This window comes from Bubalus kerabau, chromosome 20, assembly GCF_029407905.1.
Source record: "Bubalus kerabau isolate K-KA32 ecotype Philippines breed swamp buffalo chromosome 20, PCC_UOA_SB_1v2, whole genome shotgun sequence".
Taxonomy (NCBI): Eukaryota; Metazoa; Chordata; class Mammalia; order Artiodactyla; family Bovidae; genus Bubalus; species Bubalus kerabau.
The window spans coordinates 44,724,353-44,743,106 of NC_073643.1; the positions used below are offsets into that span (position 1 = coordinate 44,724,353).

The window sequence follows — 18,754 nt, forward strand, 5'->3', positions numbered from 1 at the left end:
TCCCTTTCATGTAGTCGAGAACTTACATATCTCATTCATAATGCTCCCAAAGTTTCCCACAATTTACCTGGGTGGCTTCTTTTATCAGAATCTCTTTTGTCTGGAAAATTCTTCCCTTTCCACTCCCCTACTCCCCTTGCTGAAAGCATCTCTAAATACTGTCCTTTCTGATTTTATGGAAGTTTCATTTCCTTGCAGCAGAAGCCTGCTCTATTTCCTGAAGCTAAATTCATCGTGCTGCATAAATGTGAAAATAAAATCATTCAAACCACATTCAGGCAGAGAACCACCTACCAACCTGCACCTTCTGCCGGTTTTTCATCCCAACACGCCTTTCTGGTGGTGACCTTGTGTTCCCTTCATCCTTCTGGCATCTCTATTTTCCAATCCACACAATTTTCCCTTCCCAAGTCCATAAATTCTAAATCATATGGAACAAAACATTTTCTGCTATAAAACCTTGATTAAAAAAAAAAGGCAACCATGGACAGAAATTAGCTTACTTGCAATCAAAACATGTTAATGTATTTAACCCTTTGCATATATGTGGCCATACAATGAATAAGTGGAAGGAGGAAGGAATGTACTTTACAAATACTTCGTAAAGACTTTTTCATCTGATCTTCTTAACAACCTTGGGAAGCAGGCAGGGCAGGCATTTTATTACCCCATTTACAGGTGACAAAACTAAACATCAAAAAGCTTAAGCGGGGGGAGGAGGGGGGGGAGGCTTAAGTGCCTTGCCCAACCAATGTCATCACATGACATGTCACCCCAAACCCATATTAGGGCCCTGCCTCGTCCAACCCAAAGGATGTCTACCATGTACCCTCTCCATAGCTTTCTGTCCTACATACAGTCAAGGAGTAACTTCACAGAGATTTGGCATTTGAAAGGGAGGATGATCCTCTGACTTTGGGGATACCGTCTCCCTTCAGTTAACAAGCCAGAAAACCATCTTCCAACTTCCCAACAGAAAACAATGCCTTTTTCTTCTGTATACCACTTTTAACAACTACTGCTTTTCAAAACAATTTCCAACAGTCCTGTTTTAAAGAGACTTACCCTTAAGAGTCTACTAGTCCAAAAAGTTTGCATCAGCATAGGATTTTCTCAATAAAGTTCAGGGCTGATGCAATAATTTTCAGTCTCATATTTTACAGCTAAAATGACAAGAACACTGAACAGTCAAAAATTACACAAGACAATGCTGCATTTTTTTTTTACTCCACCACATCTGCCTCTATGTGTCTCCTGTGAGTCACTGTCTTTGGTGTTCAGTCATCATTATAGGAACTCCCATTCTCTACCCTAAATTATTTTATTTCTTAAAGAAAACCTCTGCAAAAACAGAATCCCATGACATCTTTCACCACTTTCCTGAAGCACTGATCCCTCAATGTAGAGCCTCAGATGTCATGCTGTTCCAATTTTTTATCACTACACTTTAACACAAACAGAAAAAAAGACGAAGGACGGTTACAATTCATTCATTTAGTCATTCAACAGACACATGAAATCCTATCAGATGCCTGGAAATGGGGCCCAAAAATGAACTGGGCTCCTCTCACAGCCCAGTAGAGTGGAAAACTAAAGTAGTAAATACAGAATAAACTGATCAAGGTTAAGGTGGAGGTGAGCACAGGGCGTGGGGCAATGGCCATCCATCATGAAATGCTTTCTGGAAGAAGTAGTCTGTGAGCATTTATAACCAACTCTCTCTGGACTTTCAGTACAAAATAAGCCTAAGACCCAACCCCACTCCCTGAAAGGTTATAAGATGTACTGGTCAACAGCTAAGTTAAAATAATAATCTAATTTAAAAAGCAGAATTTATTCTTGATTCCCAGCACTAAATTTCAACTCCTAACCCCTATTCCCTTAGCACAAATTACAGAGGGGTTAACAAATTCTGTCCCACACAGTGCGTTCTCACAAGTCTGTAGAACAGAATTAAAGACATGCACGGTGAAATAAAATGCACTTTAAAAAATACATGATCATTTTCCTAAACTGGAAGTGAACACTTTGAACGATCCAAGCCCTACAAAGCATGACTGTCGGAAGAGGAAACTGAGGTTCAACAACAGAATAAAAGATGTCTTTGAAGTCGCCAGAACAGCTTGAGCAAGAAGAGAAACAGAAGGCTATTGTGGGGCTTTAGGCTCCAGATGATGAACCCCAAACACCCTGCAATGGTAAACAAACAAGCCTCTGAGCCGGAATCTGATTTGGTGACCCAACAAAACATTACAATCTAAGGAATCTCTCTCTCCTCATTCATTATTTCCCAAACAAAGTCCCACTGGCTAGCAGCTCCTGGGTTTTTTGGGGGTTTTTTACTGGTTTATTGCTGGTAAATTATAATGCACAGTGTGCTTTTCAAGAAGAAAAAAAAGGTACAGGCACATGAAAACAACCACGGTTTTAAAGACCCATAAAAGACACTATGTAACAGAAATGAACTCTGTCTGTGTTTACTATGAGGACCTATTACTCCTTTATGCTACTCCAGTGGGTTTTAAACTAAATTGAATGCTACCACTGCCTGCTGAAGAACAAGTTAGAGGAGAGAAGGAGCAATTTCAAACACCTGCCTCAGCAGGAGCCCAAACTGCCTCCCTCACCATCTCCCCGTGCCTCAGGCAAGCAGCTGACCTGGAAAGGGAGCTTTAGACACCGGCCACTCTGCCATCCCAACAAGTAGGCTCTATAAAGTCATCCTTCCATTTGACCCGGCACATCCTCATCCCCACCACTCGGATGCCCGGCTGAAAGGAGGGAAACTCAGCCGCCCCGAAGAGGAGAAATGGAGAGGGTCCTGAGTGGTCCCTTTCCTCAGTCGGCCCGAGGTGGGCCCGGGGGTCTCTCACCTCCCCCGACTCGGGGTCCCTTCCCAGGGCACCGCCGAGCCCCTCCCACTCGCTTGGCCCAAGGGGCTGCGGTTACCACCCTCGTCCCCTCAGGACTTCGGCTGCCGCCTGGGCCCCGGGGACCCTGGCTCAGAAGCGACGCCACGCCCGAGCCCTCTCGGCCCGGACCGCCGACCGCTGCCCCGGGCCCTCCCGGGCGACCCTGCCCGGCCGCCCGCCGCCCTCTCAAGGCCCGGGGCCGCCCCGCGCCGCCTGCCCCGACCGGCGGGCCGCGCACCGTGTGAGACTGCAGGCTCTGGCTCGCCTCGATGGCCGCTGTCAGCGGCACCGTGTCGTCCAGCAGCACCTTGCCGGCCGGCGGCTTCTCCATGAAGGCCATCCCGGGACTCCGGTCCGCCACCGCCTCGGGACCAGGGGCAGGAACCGGGGGCGCCGACTCCTGCCGCCCGCCGGGCTCTGCTGCCGCCGCCGCTGTCAACACGCGCCGCCCCACGCGCCGCCGCCGCCGCCCGCCGAGCCCGCGGGGTCCTAGCGCCGACCCGCCCCCTCCGCCTTGGCTGTCGGCACAGGCAACCTTTTCGCGCTGCCACCTCCCGCGGGGTCCTAGGGCCAAACCGTCGCAGTCACAGCTGTCCTGGATCTGCGCCTCCAAGCTCCACGTAGCCGCACTGCGAGCTCGGTACCCTCAGCACCGGCCTCAGATCTCGGGACAGTTCACCCTAAGCCATCACCCCCAGAGGTCCTCAGAGCCGAAGAGACGGCGTCTTGGGCTCAAGGCTCAAGGCTCCCGGAACGCTCAGGCCCAAACAATCCCAAACATTTCCTTGATGGATTTCTCATATTAGGCCCTCAAAACTGTACACCCTGACTTACAACTGACCCTTTCCCATCAGGCCTCCTAGGCCAAAGAACCCTAAGACCCAGAGAAATGGACCTTCAGGATGGGACTCTCATGCTGTGCCTTGCAGACCCACAAACTTTCTACAAGCCCATCAGGTTCAGATTTTGTGAGGAACTCTCGAACTTGGCTCTTCAGACTCAAAAACCTAAGAGCTGGGCCCTCAGAATTGAAGCCCTAAGACTCTAGTACACTCAGACCCAAAGCTCTTTGAACCGAAGCCCCTAAAACCTGGGCATTGGTCCAGAACTCCTAGTCTCTACCCTCTGGCCCAATTCTAAGCTCAGCACACAAGGCCTTCAAACTTTCAACCTCAGACCTGGGGTGCTCCATCCCACTGTACTGGCTCCAACTTCAAAACCCAGAGCCAGAGAACTTCGATCAACTCAGACCCAAATCTGCCCGAATCTGCCTGAACCCAAGGCCATGATTCTGACCCACCCACAGTGCTGTCTCCCAAGGCAGCATCCCAGGACAAGAGAGAGAGCTGGAATTAACAGCTGTGTGACCTTGAATTAGTTACCCAACCCCTCTGAGTCCCATCTCCCCATCTGTAACACCGAGATAATAAAGCAGCAGCCTATTAAAACTATGTATCACTTAGGGAGGGTTCACTTTTTACTTCTGTTTAAGGCAAATGCATTATTTCATTAACAGATTCACAGAAACCAAAATTTGACTTTAATCATTATTCGTATCATGTGGGCTGACCGGAGACAAGGCTCTTGCATACTGCTGGGGGAATATAAATTGGGGCATTTATGCACTCAACAATTATTTACTGAGTACTTAACCATGTAAGAGGTCTGGCACTGGCAGCTGGGATTTGACCACACACATCAAAATGTCCTCACCCAGTAATCCTACCTGTAAGAGATTATCCTAAGGAAATACTCAGAGATCAGTGCAAATACATAGCACTCAAAGGTATATATCTAACAACAGAAGACTGGACAAATCGTGATACAATCATAAATATTTTACAAAGATTGAAAATTAGATCAAAGGATATTTAATGATGTTGGGGAATGCCCTAGATACAACAGTAAGTAGGAAAAAAACCCAATATATGCATTTTATGATTTCAAGATTTTAAAATGTTCATAGGAAAAACATCAGAAGGAAGCCCACCAAAATATTAGCTGAGGGTCTTCAGTAAACAGAATCATGATGCTATTTTGTTTTTCTGCACTTTTCAAAATGTCTCTAAAAATATTTTACTTGTACGTGTAGGAAAAAACATAACAATATTATACAACTGAGTTGCAAAGGTCATCAAATGACAGCCTGTCCTCTTCCTTACTAAGGAAATGAAACTGAAAGTCAGAAATCAGGTATTTGATGGAATGAAGCCAGGGACTAACAACTCTCAATCTAGGCTTTCCTGTTCTTCTTGCCTGAAGCCTCTGAGAATAAAATACTATAGCAGCCTTATAATCTCATCTACCCAAATCAGTGCCCTAAAGAGCCTAGACTTAACTGGATCCCTGGATCCTCTGGAGACTAGGCTATGATAGTCTGAAAAGCCATTTGGCTTTTGAAGTGGCTCACAGTGAATGTGAAGAAACTCCCTAGTCCAGAGCTGATGTGAATCAAATCTACTTTGCTTCCAGTCTCATACTGGGTAAAGCAAATGAGATATGCAGTACTTCTGTTGCCATATACATAACTACTCAGGGCTGCAAGGGAAAATAAAGAAAGATTTATATTCTTGTATGCTGCCAAATGTTTAGATAGTCCACAGGTTGTTTAACAGCTTGACATTTGGCCAGACTGACTGAAAATAATGATTTTTAGTGAAGATGCTTCTGGACCTGGCAACTGTTCTACAAATCCTCATAGAACCTAGTGAAAAACTCAGTGGTTCCTAAGCAGCATCGCCTCCCCACTCAGAATTATTTTCTTTGTTTAAATATTCATGATCTGGATTAAAAAAAAAAAAAAAAATTCAAGTCACTTGTGATCATTCTTACTTCCCTTACATACTGGAATTTTTCATCACATCGCAGAGGAATTTTGCTCACGGTTTATAAGGTCATGTGAACTGTGGCCTAAGAGCCACCCAAGAAATTCACTGTGGCCTAGAAATCGACTGTTTGTGGAGCCTTCTATTAATTCTTTTCTATTTATGTAGTGTCCACATTCATCTTGGGTTTTCTTATGATTTTTCTGCAAACCAAAATTTCTCTGAAGATGTTGAGGATTCTGGTCTCTGTGTGTAATCCATAGGAAGAAAATCCAAGGACAAAGGGAGTGAAACATCTGGGACCCTGGAGATACTCAAATGCAGCCCCAGAGTAATTTCACGGCACTTGCATAGAGTCAGTTAATAAATTATGCCAGCACATGACGCATTCAGAGTGGCACAGCTGCTCAGTGACTGTCAACCTTTGGTTGAGTATGTTTTAATATAAAAACTTAATAGATGTAATTTAGTAGCAATTTTCTTTGGGAGTAAATTGGTCTCTTAATCATGCTCTAAGAATGTAAAAAGAAAAATGTCTAATAATTCAGCACAAAATGAAAACCTGTGGTTACCTAAGAGGTACCAGTGGGCCTTTAGCAGTTCTTTTTTTCTAGCTGAATACGCAAGATGAATGGTGGCTGTGGGGAGGCCTTCTCCCTGTTGCTACTTAAGACTCACTGCTCAGAAAAAGAAATGAGTGGCATTTCACCAATATGGAAATGTTTCTAACCAAATACAAAAATCTGTTAAGCAATTTTCCAGTACATTAGGCTGAAATTGCTTACGATGGGTGTGTATTTCTGTGGTGATCAAACATCCTATAAACTGCAGTCTTGCCCCTACATGGCAAGCACTGGGACAATCTGCCCTGCTCTTTCAGTCGGTACTTGGGTACTCACTTCTCTTTGTGACCCTGGACAGTCAAGGCCACTCTCAATTACTTGGAAGAGGATTTCCTATATGAGAGTTACTCGTGCTTTCGTTAGAAGAGTCACTCTTTCTGGCAACTTGTAGAGAGCTCAAAATGAAAAAGCCAGCCAGCTAGTATGTGTTATAGTCAGCTTCAATAAAGCGTAAGTGGTCTGAGAATCCTGGCTCAGCGTAAAAATAACAAGTCATCATTTACAGAGTCTCCCTAAATCCTTGCCTACTTCTCTGTTCCATCTTTTTTCAGTTTATAAAGATCAAAGACCATGACATCCATGGAGAATTAAAAAAAAAAGGAAACATTCCTACTGAGAAGCTACTTTAAGTTACACACTATTAATCAGCTATCCATCAGATCTCATATACACAAGTCCCCACCACGCCTGACTTGCACTTTCATCTTTAGAATAACTCTTTCAGTAATTCTGCTCTGAAGACACTCACTGAACATCAACTTAGAAAAAGTGCAGGTGATAGGTATTGGTAGAAGCCATCAAGTAACAGCGAGGAAAACATTAAAACTGTAACAGGAAATAAGATCTAGAATATTCTAAATAGAAAAAAAATTACGTATGATGGTAGTTCCAAATACAAATGCAACATAAGATACTATTATAGAAACTGATAGAGTTCCAGTATGGGAACATTTTAAGACCCACAGGGTAATGGAAAAAAGAAATGCTCTGGAGCCAGGCAGGCCCATGTGAATCCCAGCTCCACTGCATACTAGCTGACAACCCTGGGCAAGTCATAGAGCCCATAAAATGGAACAGTAAATTCATAAAACTGTTTAAAGGATTAGAATTACTGTAGAAACCTGGCTTATCATTGAAAGAATGGTAACCTATAGTATCAATGATCACACCACACTCCACTTGCAAACCCATCCTTCAAGATTCCCATTAAGTCCCAGAGAATGAGTTCTGCAGGAACAGATGGTCTCAGCATCAAGTGTTTATTTTGTGACTCAAGTTCTCCGTTTTGTTTTCCAGTGTCACATCCAATTATCTGCATGTATAGTGTTTCACCTACACATACACCTTCTTCAGGTGAACCTGAAGCCGTATAAGCTTCCCCTTCTGAGACTCATGGTAACAGCATCCTTGCTCTGCACCCTGATTTTGGTATTTTCCACGTTACCAACACAAACTGGAGTATGGTACAATATTAAACTACTCATTTATACACAACACTGCCCTCTAGTGATGAGAACAATTCTTTCTAGTAGTCTGTTTTAAGGATCCCCTTGATGTAAACAACAACAAAAATCTAGTTAACCCATCCAGCAGCAGGAAAATTTTTTTCCAGGAAATGTGGGTGGATGCAACCAATTAATTTGATCTTATCTTCCTGATCAAAGCAACCAGCTGTGGTCTGAGCCACCATCTAAAGCCACAGAGCACAGATGGACTACCTGTATGTTCTACCATCGAGTCTTATCCTAAGTGCTGGCTGTGTACAGGATGACCAATAACAACACATTAGGCACGTTTCCTCTCTAACACCCCTCAACGCTTAAGAACTTGGCCACCACAGTGTTCCTTCAATTTTTTTAATCTTATAATTATTTTAATAAAAGCATGTATTATTTATATAATGGGTGGGGACCCCCAAAATATTTTCAAGGGAGAGAGAAAAATCACCTGGATTGCTAAAACAGAAACTCTGCACTCAAGATCAATTCCAGGTTTAGAAAACCAATGGAGACTGGCTGACATCCTGAAAGATTCATCTGTTCTTTAATTTTTGGCCAGATAGCTCCAAACTCAGGAAACCTGTAGCCTTGCTCATAGATGAGAATGACAACAGCAGCAGCTGCTGTTCAGAGGCTGGGCCTTGTGCTCACCTATTTGCATCTGTCATCTCCAGCACTCCTGTATGGAGTCGTTATCACTGCTTTATAGAGGAAACCAAGAGAGCTTACAGAACCGAGTCCAAAGATGCACACAAGCCCTCCCCCAGTGACAGGAAAACCATCTGAAGGGCAAGTGACACTGAAGGGTCAATAAATCACCATGTTGGTGTAAACAGTAACAAATTATAATAAACTCTGATTCAGAAACTGCTGAAGAACAAGATCTAACAATATTTACTGTTAAAAGATAGGTGTTCAAAGATAACCTATCTTCCATCATTGCCTTTAATAATTAAATGCTTGCTACTTATAAACGCAGTGACTTTAGTAAATTCTTATTCTACACAGATATAGGTAGGTTTGTGTTATCTGAATACAAATCTAATTAGGTTTGAAATCCTAAAAATAGAACATTAAGCTAAATGATAACTTTCCTAACACTTTTTTTTTTCTTTTTTAATGGCACCTTATGGGAGCCTGGTTAACAGTATGCAACCTTAGAATCACCTCTGATCTCCTCTGTTCACTTGTGTGTGTGTGTGTCTGTGCGCGCACGGGCATGCTGTGCCACACGGCTTGTGGCATCCTACTTTCCTGACTAGGGATTGGATCCATGCCCCTGGCAGTGAAAGCCTAGAGTCCTAACCACTGGACCACCAGGGAATTGCCAATTTTTTTCAGTGTTGAAAACCTAGATAGATGATGAATATACTTAAGCTGGAGTGAAGCCTAAGTGGACACTGGAACATCTCTCTACCTGCTCCCTTCCCCCAGTACAGGTTTATGAGCCTGCACTTGCTGAAGAACAGCAATCCCTGTTTTCCCCAGAGGCTTTCAATAACAACAATGATGCCTGAACTTGTACCTCTAAAGACGTATTTCAGGATTTGGGAGCTTCTGGGACCATAACTTTAACCCAGCCTTCCATAACGGTCTTTTTACTTTCTAGTACAGAACATGATACTGCAATAATGGCAATGAACCGCTTCAGCTTTTTCACTTCTGCAGAAGCTAAAACAACTTCCCCAACATATAAAGGGGCTGGAAAGTTAATTTCCTGGGAAAGAAACACACAGCCTGGCCCTGGCATTTTAGTACCGAGGAGAGCTGAAATAAGTCCATTGATCAAAACTCCATGGACAATTGTCTTTCCAAATCTGGTGTGTTTTGCAAAATCTTCGTCTAAGTGCAAAGGATTGACATCCCCTGTTAATTCTGAGAAGGTGGCCACATCCCTCTGTGTGAAGGCCCTCCTGAGTTCAGCCCGGTCTCCAACTCTGAGGTGCATGTGCCCTAAGGGCTGCCTGTTCAGCACTGTTTGGCTCAGGCAGATTCTCCTGTGAAGCCTACCCCACCAAAGGCGATGGCTGGACATTACTGGGAACATCTTCAGCACTCTCAAATCTCATCGACAGGAGCTTTTGGGCTGCTTTGGTCTCCAAACATTATGCTGGCACCAAAAAGTACTTTTGAGAGTGAGGAATATTTTCTCAAATTGAAGACTACTCAATTCAATACTAGTTCCCTACTATTGCCAGATAATGCAAGGAGAAATGGAGAAACCTGTAAGAGAGGAAAAAAAATTTTAAGGCAGTATCAGGAGAAAATTGCCTGGAAATCCAGGACAGTGTAGAAATATGCCCTGTTTTATAGGATAAGCCAAATCGATGCAGTAGCATTTTAAAGAGCATCTTGAGAGCTAGCCTGAGATAAATAAATGGGCATGACAAGCTCAGAGAGAACATTTCAATACATTAGGCACGAGGCATTAAGCAATAAGACTTTTCCACAGGTGTTCCAAGTTTTATCCCCAAACCTCTCCCATACACCTAAAACCTAAGCATTCTGTCTCACGTTTTCATAACTACTGACACCCTGGGTTTCCCCCTCCCAGCTGGATGGCATTAACCACACTAGGTTTATGCAAGCAAAAATGGGACACGTATTAATAAGCAATTTGGTCTACTACTCAGCTTCAACTGGAGTATGTGAAGGTGTTTTTACCTGAATCACTCTGAAAGCACAGTTCTTGCCTTTATAGGATCCTAACAGGGTCAGAGAGCTCCACAATTTGACAAGACCACTATGGAAAGATCAAGAAAGCATCAGTAAAGATTCATTCCTGCAGCATCTCACTCATACTTTTTTCTGTGATGGTCCAGAAAGTAGTTTCTACCAGAAACCTGATTTAAATAAGAAAACTTTACAAATAAAAGCATACCATGTCAAGGCAGAGGACAGAATGAACCTCAATCAGGCATGTTTGTAAAATTCCCACTTCTGAGTCTGCAACCATGACTATCAACTGGGAAACACTACAACGGTAAGTAAATCCCAAGTCTGGCTCTCTGGACTGTAAGTTCCTGGTGGGTAAGTGTTCACATTCTCTCCCATTTAACCTTTCAAAAGCTGCTTGGAGTTCACAAGGGCAAAACTCTCCTCATTCTCGGAAGGGAGCACTTCTGCTGTTTTTTATCATCCGTCTCTGCTCTGTTACACTAGAAGGGTTCCACCATCAGTCATACCTGCTGCATATCCTCAGGATAGCTGACAGGGTCTTCTCTTCATAGGTCAGAACGTCCAGAGGTAAGGCAGCATCGACCTAAGTAGAGAATGATGCCGTTAGCAGATGAGTATCATCCTTACTCTTGAACTCTAATTGCTTTTCTCCTCCAAAAAATCTGCATTTTATTTAATGGTGCTGGAGCACGAGGCCCGCTTTTTTACAGCTCCCTCTGCCTGGATTATTCTTCCTATACCTTTCCATGTTGCTAAGACCTCTTTACTTTTCTCAAGTCTTTGTTTACATTGTTCCTTCCCTGATGCCCAAGATTAAGTACAGTAGCTTGCTACACTCTTTCCCATACAGGACCCACCACTCCTTTCACAATACTCAGCATTCTTGCCATTAATTGTTCAACATGGTTTCCTACTAACATAACCAACCCCGACAGCCCATGAGGCAGAAGCTATGTCTGTTTGTTTACAGCTACATCCCCAGGAATAAGGTTTCATACTTGACATATAGAAGGTGCATGGATTTTTTTTTTCCCTCACACTTTTTACTTTGAAAAACTAAAGTCATATTACATTGCAAAGAAATGTAAAGGAAGGTTCCATGTGCCCTTCACTCAGCCTCCCGCACCGTCAGCATCTTGCATAACTACAGTATAACATCAACACTGGAAAACCAAAGTTAATAAATCAGAGCTTATTCTGACTTTGCCAGTGATACATGCACTCATTTGTTTACATGTGCATATGTGTAGTTCTGTGCAACACTGTCATATAGATTGTTTAAGGGAACCATTACCATAATCAAGATAAAGAGCTATACCATCACAAGGCTCTCTTTCAACTTGTCCTCAGCCCTCACATGCAAACACTCATCTGTCTCCAGACTATATAGTTATGTATGATAATTACAGTATTTGGGGAACATTATATAAATGGAATCACTCAACATAGCAAGCCACTTTTGGGGATTGGCTTTTGTATTCTGGCTGCACCAAGCCACATGGCATGTGGGATGGTTCCCCAGAGAGCGAATCCTAGCCTCTGCAGTCAAAGTGTCAATCCTAACCACTAGGCCTCCAGGAAATGCCCACTTCTGCCAATTTTCTCATCAGACTGTTTGTGTTTCTTTTACTATTGAGTTTGAAGAGATCTTTATATATTCCAGATATCAGTCCTTATGTGGTTTGCAAATATATTCCCCTCAGTCTGTAATTTGTTTTTTCAGCCTCTGAACCAAGGCTGTTGCAAAGTAAAAGGTTTTCATTTTGATGAGTGCTTGACAGATTTTAATTTAATAAAACATATGTACCAGGAAATAATTTCCTGAGAATCATCTGTCTTTGTTTTCTCTTCAAAACTCTACTTGTTTTCAAGTGAATGCTAAAACAGTACTACTCACAAGCACTAGTCTGTGATAAGGAGCCACACAAGAGTGGAAATTGACAGTATCAGTGGACATAGTGCTTAGCTCAGGTCCGATTTTCTCACTGAAGACTCTCAGTAAAGGAAATGCTGTGCTGACTGACATTCTGGTACAAGCCACTAATCCTCACAGTGGGCAAGAAAAAGAAAAAGAAAACAAACGGTTTGCAGGTTGCCAGTCTGCACCATAGTTTGAGTAGCACTACACAAGTTTCTTGTCAACCAAAAGCCATATTAGAAAAAACCTACTCAAAACTCATCACTTCTAAAACTCTGCTTCTGCAGTTTCAAATGTGGTTTTAAACTCATTTTTGGAAAAATGTCCTTCCTTCCAGTATGTCTTACAAAATCTTCAGGCTAAATCGCTACAGTCAGGTCCGATTTTGTGCAACCCTATGGACTGCAGCCTGCCAGGCTCCTCTGTCCATGAGATTCTCCAGGCAAGAAGACTGGAGTGGGTTGCCACACCCTACTCCAGGGGATCTTCCCAACCTAGGGATCAAACCCGCGTCTCTTATGTCTCCTGCATTGGCAGGCGGGTTCTTTACCACTAGCGTCACCTGGGAAACCCCTACAAAATCTTAGTGGTGTTCAAACTACCAAGTGACTCCATACCTCACCAAACAGGTCCTTCAGGGCTGAAATAAGCAGCTGTTTGAACTGCGCAGCATTCAGTCCAACACCACCATCTTGAAATTCTCTGTAAGAAAAAAATTTTAAATGCACTGTGTTAAATTTCATACTACTCAGATTCATAAAAAAGTAATCAAAATAAAACTTAAGTAAATCAATTAAAAAAAAAAAATAAGAAACTTAAGGGACGGAACTTACAGGCGGACTTTCATGTAGTGGTACTCAGAGGGATTTTTGTAAACAATTCTTTCATATGTGGTAGCTGGGGCTGGCATCTTTTTCCAGTGCTGATCACATCTACCTTGAGTCAAGAAGGCTAAAAATTAGAAAGATATAAGCTATTTTTCACTTTTTTTTTTAAAGATAATTTGAGCTATCTGATTTTTTTAAAAGAACTCCTAGTACAATACCTCATCTAATTCTGGTCAAGCTGATGTTACCTGTACAGACACAAAGGAAATTTCTATATTTTACATATGCCAGACCACTGTATTCTTATTTAAATCCCAGCAAACATTTTCCCTTACTGAGTACCCAGCTCTGTGCTAAATACTTCACATACTTTAGGTCACATCTTCAAAATGATCCCAGCAGGTAAATGCTATTAGTAACCTCATTTTTGAGATGAGAACATTGAGCGCTGGCACAGATGGCTACTACCTGCCCAAAGGCACAAAGAGATTCTAACTGCTGCTGAGTCCCCTCAAGACCACCCAGGCATGATGCCTCTTAATGCAAATAATAAAAGCATCCAGGAGTACAATCTGGGACCTCTTCTTCTTTACTCTCAGTCAACAAAGAACATGAAGAGGAGAATGAGGGGTGGCACCTCTGCTGGACTCCCCCAACGCTGGACCTGCCTGTTCTCTGTCTGGAGGCCAGGCCTGCACAGGGTTATTTGGCAGCCTCCTGAACGACTGAGCTTCAACAGCAAAGGTCTGCAGAGGAATGTCTGGAATGGACACTCAAGCCATTTCTAACAGATATGGGACTTTCAAGAACTCAGAACACACTGGTCCCCCTGTATAGAATCCCTGTCCTTGGCTCCACTCCCACCTCACTCTCACTCTGGACCTCTCCTACTCAGCCTTCACATTTTAACTTAAAGTTCACCTCTTCCAGGAATATCATGTCTTCAAGGAGGTCTCCTCTGACACCCTGTTTTAAGTTATCTTGTTATGGAGTCTTTCAATATTGTCTATTTATTTAATATCTGCTCCCCCAACTAAAGGGACCAGGAAACTGAGGCCCAACCACGGAAAGGGACTTTTTCAAAGTCACATAACTATAAACCAGCATTTACAAACACATCTCTGGGCCCAGTTCCAAACACTCCCAGATGATGACCGCAAGAGAAAAGAAGTCAGGGTCAAGCAGCTACATCCAACCATCCATTCAACAATCATCAATATTAACTGAGTCTGGCACAGAATATTTAACCAACACTTACTAAAATACACAACGGATCAATTGGTAGTAGTGTGAGCCCTGTATATTCAAGAGTATCTCTGATTTCAGACTGTACCTACTGCTTCTTTCCCCACCACCACAGTCTCCCCTAACTAAAAGGGCAAGGAGAACAGGACTCTCAGTCATTCCACTTATTGCCCAGCACACAACAGCTGTTTTTGAAGTGTTACTGAGTACTTTAGAAGAGTTGGCTGCCTGAGGCAGATGAGTGAGATGGGGGATGGGGCTTAGGATACCAATAACAAAGGCGCACACAGTATTCTGGAAATGGATAATGGTGATAGCTGTACAACAATATAAATGTACTTAATGCCAACAAACTGTACATTTTAAAATGGCACATGTTATGTTATGTTTATTTTACAAAAAAAAAAAAAAAAACAACCCACAAAACACTTAAGGAGCAGGTGTTTATTGAGCAGTCACTTCTGGACTGGCCTTGGACAGGCCTGAGCCACAGCGTCACTAACAGCACTGCCCTCTGCAGGTTGTCCTCAGAGTAAAGGAGACGATGGCTGGGAAGCTCTCCCTGCAGCCTGGCTCAGTCACCAGCCTCACCGGGAAAATGTGAGCACTTTCACGGTGGCTGTCATCACCATCTCTCAAGTCAGCCTTTTTGGTAGCTGCAGGGATACTCATAACCTGACTTATTAGTAACAGGTGTCCCTGCTTCCCCCCCCAGTCTCGTCTCTACAGCAGCCTGCGTGACCCTGTTAAAAACTAATCAGGCCACATCATTCCTCTTCTCGAAGCCTTGTAAAGGTTCCCCTTTCAGAGTAAAGCCAAAGTCTTTACAGCCCTGTAAGGTCCAACCTGATCGATACCCGCTACTTCCAACGCCTTGACCTCGTGTCTTACCACTCTCCCCTGCTCAGCTCCTTCCACCACGCCGGCCTCCCCAGCTCCAGCTTTTCCCCTCCGGTCTCTGGACGTCTCTCCTAGCTTTTCCACATGCTAGAAATAATCTTCCTCCAGAGAGCCACGTGGCTCACTCCCTTGCCTCTTTCATGACTTTGTTCAATTTCAGCCCCCGATCTGTTCCAGTGGCATTTTTCTCTTATGTCACTGCCCCGTGCCCCTGCTCTACTTTTTCCTCAAGGCATTCACCACCTTCCAATATTAACTGTCAAGTTCATTTGTTCTTTATTTCAATTTCCCTCCCCAGCCCTACTAGAATATACGCTCCAAAAGAAACGGGGTTTTCTGTTGTGTTCTCGGTTGTTTCCCAAAAACCTAAAGCAATACATCGCATACGACAGGAATTCAATATATAATTTTGAGACGAAATGATTTTTTTTAAAAAAAGCTCTCGATTCCCTACTGTTGGGCAGGTGAAGTCGTTTTCAACTTTTTCTAACTTCCGCCACTGATTTCGCGCCCGCCTGGCCAGGCGCATGAGTTCTGCACACGTGGTCTCGCTCAGTCCTCTCAGCCGTCCGGTGCGGCTGAGACCGCGTTGCAGAGAAGCCCGGGATGGTCCGCGGCCCAGCCTCGCCTTAGCCCGTGGCGTCCGCGGCCGGAGCGGGAGATACCCGAGGCCCCTCCTCGCTGCCCGCGGTCCCTCCGCCTTACGCACGCTCCCCTGGCGCGCACGTCCATACGTCACCAGTGCGGCCAACTGGGCCCACTCCCGGAAAACAGTCTCCCCGATGTGGGCTTCCGCCTACCCGCTCTCCGTCGGACTAGCCTGACGCCTCCCGGACTCTTACTCACTGCAAAAATCCACCAAGACGTGGAGCTACCGCGCAGCTTGCGGCCTGGGGAAACTCCGGGGTGTTTACGTTTGGCTCCTCTGCCCCGCCCCCGGATGCGTGACATGGAGAGCGGATGTGACGCCACCGCGCGGAGTTCTCCTAAGGACCCAGGAATAACTCTGAATCTGAGACTCGCCATGCTTAGTGCCCTCTAGTGCCCACTCTGCAGAAAGCTGTGTGTGCAGATGTCTGCGCAGGGTAAGGGACTCTGCCCAGGAGCTTGTTTCGCAGTCATTCACTCACTCATGCCTTCATTCGTTCAAAAAAATTTGTATCTGGCATCTCTTCTGGTGAGCATCTCCTATGTAAAGCACTCACCAAGGGCAAGACCCTTTCTCGGTGTCTCTTGTGGCTCCCAGCGCATAGTAGGTATTCTGTCTGGGTTAACATAAAAAGCCCAGATGGTTCTCTTTCCAAATGTAAACCAAGCATCATCTATTCGTGAACTGAATAAGTACTTGCTGAGCCCCTATTATGTGATAGGTACTGGGAACAAGATGATATGGCCCCTGTACTCATGAAACATACCATGTGTATTCAATAATGATAGCTAATATTAATCAAGTGCTTACTTTGTGGCCAGGCACTATGCAAAAAACTACATTATCTCATTGAACTCTCACACAATCCTAAGGACACTATTATTATGATCCATTTTACAGAGACGGAAACTGAGGCACAACAGGCTAAGATCAAGAGCACACAGTTATAAGTACATCTGACTCTAGACAGTTCTTTCCACACTACACCGTATTACCACCACTTACGTGATATGTCAGGGGTATTTATAGGAGAGGGCCTGGGGCTGCCAAAACTTGAATGTAAAGCCCGTGAGGTTGGGGCCTTGTCAGTATTGGCTCCACCACTGCCATCCGGTGCCCAGCTCTCAACTCCTACCAAGTACCCCTAAAATGAGTTCCCTTGACAAGTTTATGATTAGTCTCTCGATCCAAAACTTTATTCCCTTTCTTGTCCTGCCCCTGTTCCCCTCAGGATTGAAAAGCAGCCAAAAAAAAAAAAAGGAAGAGTGAAACCAAGCAGGACCCTGTGAGCCCTTCTTGGGTACAGAAGTCCTTCCATGTGTAACTAGAAGAGAATTCATCTTGCTCACTTGAGAATTCCAGGGGCTGGCCTTAAGGAGATGCAAACAGCCCAACCTTGGAGTAGAGTTACTGATTGATTACACATAAAACCTTCAAGATGATGCTGACCACACCGCTGCACAGTCAGTCTGGAGATAATTACTGGAACTGACTGTGCTGTTCTGCATGTAGCCCCTTGCTTGTGCACTCCTGAAACTCCCCTTTAAAACCTTTTTCCTCTAACCCACAACTAGGAGATGGTCTCAGACGTAGTCCATCATAGCTAATATTAATCAAGGGCTTACTTTGTGCCAGGCGCCATGCAATAGCGCCTGAATAAAGCAACTTTTTTTCACCAACACTCATCTCTGAGTATTGACTTTTTGAGCAGCAAGCAGCCAAACTTGGGTTCCTACTGGCCTCGGCATCTAGTGTACACATGGATACATATATACATAAGTGTGATGTCTAGAAGGGTTCCAAGTGGACTGATGGAAGAAGGGTGGGGCTGTGTAGAAGGTGGAGGAGATGCTCACAATGTTTTAGCATCCAGTTTGTTTATTTTAAGCTGAGGAGGCATCGTTTTTATAACACTGTTAAAACCTGTTAAATAAAATTCAGGACTTGCCCCTTAGAGTCACCAGAGGGAGCCTTGGACCATAGCCATCTGCATGCCCCTCTTTCCAACTTGGAAGAACAGATTTTCCTCAAGATGTCACCTCCCACCCGACTCCCCAAAGCAGGAGAGAAGGGACAGGGAAGGCAGGTTCACTGTCCCTTAACTGCCACCCTGGAATCCAAGAAAAATCTGGAAACCAAATCTTTCTTCATTTGGCATAATGCTTAATCTGAACTGAGATGAAGCTTTTTATAGCTTTTGTCCCGTTTGCTGCAGATATGCAGAGCATACAGAAGAAATACGAATGCATTAGACCACAGAAGGCAGCCCCGGACCTCACCCGGCGTGCTGCACAATGTATGGTGTACATGCAGTAATACCTCTGTACAATCTGAAAATTTCTGTATTCAGTGCCACATCTGGTTCTGTGAGGTGTGGTGGGGGACTGTAGTCTGACACTCAGAGTTGCCCTCTAGCTAGTTAATTAATCCCAGTCAGTTTTGACTTGGGTCACTGGGATTGTCATCTTTGTGCCACTTTTTTTTTTTCTTTTTTGGCCGCATCACTTGGCATGTGGGGTCTTGGTCCCCCAACCAGGGATCAAACTCTCACCCCCTGCAGTGGAGTCTTAACCACTGGACTGCCAGAGAAGTCCCTCCTGCCACTTTCTGCCGCTAAGAATCTCTTCTCCTCTCGTCCTTACTGGAGCTCGGGAGACGTCTAGGTGTGCCCTGAGGT

At 44.3% G+C, this 18,754-nt stretch overlaps 3 protein-coding genes across 19 annotated transcripts in view; all 3 read right to left on the minus strand.

Moving 5' to 3' along the window:
- Positions 1-3,404, minus strand: part of PXK (PX domain containing serine/threonine kinase like) — an 81,781-nt gene extending 78,377 nt beyond the window's left edge. For 5 of the 10 annotated variants that reach the window (XM_055557517.1, XM_055557516.1, XM_055557525.1 and 2 more), the window contains exon 1: positions 3,151-3,403. In XM_055557517.1, the coding sequence (XP_055413492.1) occupies positions 3,151-3,252 (102 nt within the window). In that variant the 5' untranslated portion in view covers positions 3,253-3,403. Of the gene's footprint in view, positions 1-3,150 lie in introns of all 10 variants that reach the window. The other 5 variants (XM_055557520.1, XM_055557519.1, XM_055557518.1 and 2 more) reach the window with 3 other exon arrangements.
- A 964-nt stretch (positions 3,405-4,368) lies between these two features.
- Positions 4,369-9,906, minus strand: HTD2 (hydroxyacyl-thioester dehydratase type 2). The gene has a single exon (XM_055557555.1). The coding sequence runs from the start codon at positions 9,904-9,906 to the stop codon at positions 9,400-9,402; it is 507 nt and encodes a 168-aa protein (XP_055413530.1). The 3' UTR covers positions 4,369-9,399.
- A 39-nt stretch (positions 9,907-9,945) lies between these two features.
- RPP14 (ribonuclease P/MRP subunit p14) lies at positions 9,946-16,402 on the minus strand. Of its 8 annotated transcripts, none has more exons than XM_055557553.1 (7): positions 15,883-16,196; positions 13,502-13,531; positions 13,290-13,392; positions 13,074-13,158; positions 11,045-11,121; positions 10,524-10,602; positions 9,946-10,082 (listed from the first exon to the last, which is right to left on the minus strand). In XM_055557553.1, the coding sequence occupies exons 3-7, from the start codon at positions 13,364-13,366 to the stop codon at positions 10,026-10,028; spliced, it is 375 nt and encodes a 124-aa protein (XP_055413528.1). In that variant the 5' UTR covers positions 13,367-13,392; positions 13,502-13,531; positions 15,883-16,196; the 3' UTR covers positions 9,946-10,025. The 8 variants fall into 8 exon arrangements, with proteins under 8 accessions (XP_055413528.1, XP_055413524.1, XP_055413525.1 ...); XM_055557549.1 differs by having other exon boundaries at positions 13,290-13,407; positions 15,883-16,195; XM_055557550.1 differs by lacking the exons at positions 13,502-13,531; positions 15,883-16,196 and adding an exon at positions 16,275-16,402 and having other exon boundaries at positions 13,290-13,407.
- Between the last annotated feature and the right edge of the window lie 2,352 nt (positions 16,403-18,754).

Coding starts and splice junctions, on each gene's coding strand:
- RPP14 (XM_055557547.1), bottom strand. CDS start 16,379: ATGTCACGCATCCGGGGGCGGGGCAGAGGAGCCAAACGTAAACACCCC. Junction 11,122..13,073: donor TGAAGGACCTGTTTGGTGAG/GTATGGAGTCAC, acceptor TTCTCTACTTAG/GTCGATGCTGCCTTACCTCT. Junction 10,083..10,523: donor GTGCTTTCAGAGTGATTCAG/GTAAAAACACCT, acceptor CCTCTCTTACAG/GTTTCTCCATTTCTCCTTGC.
- HTD2 (XM_055557555.1), bottom strand. CDS start 9,906: ATGTTCCCAGTAATGTCCAGCCATCGCCTTTGGTGGGGTAGGCTTCAC.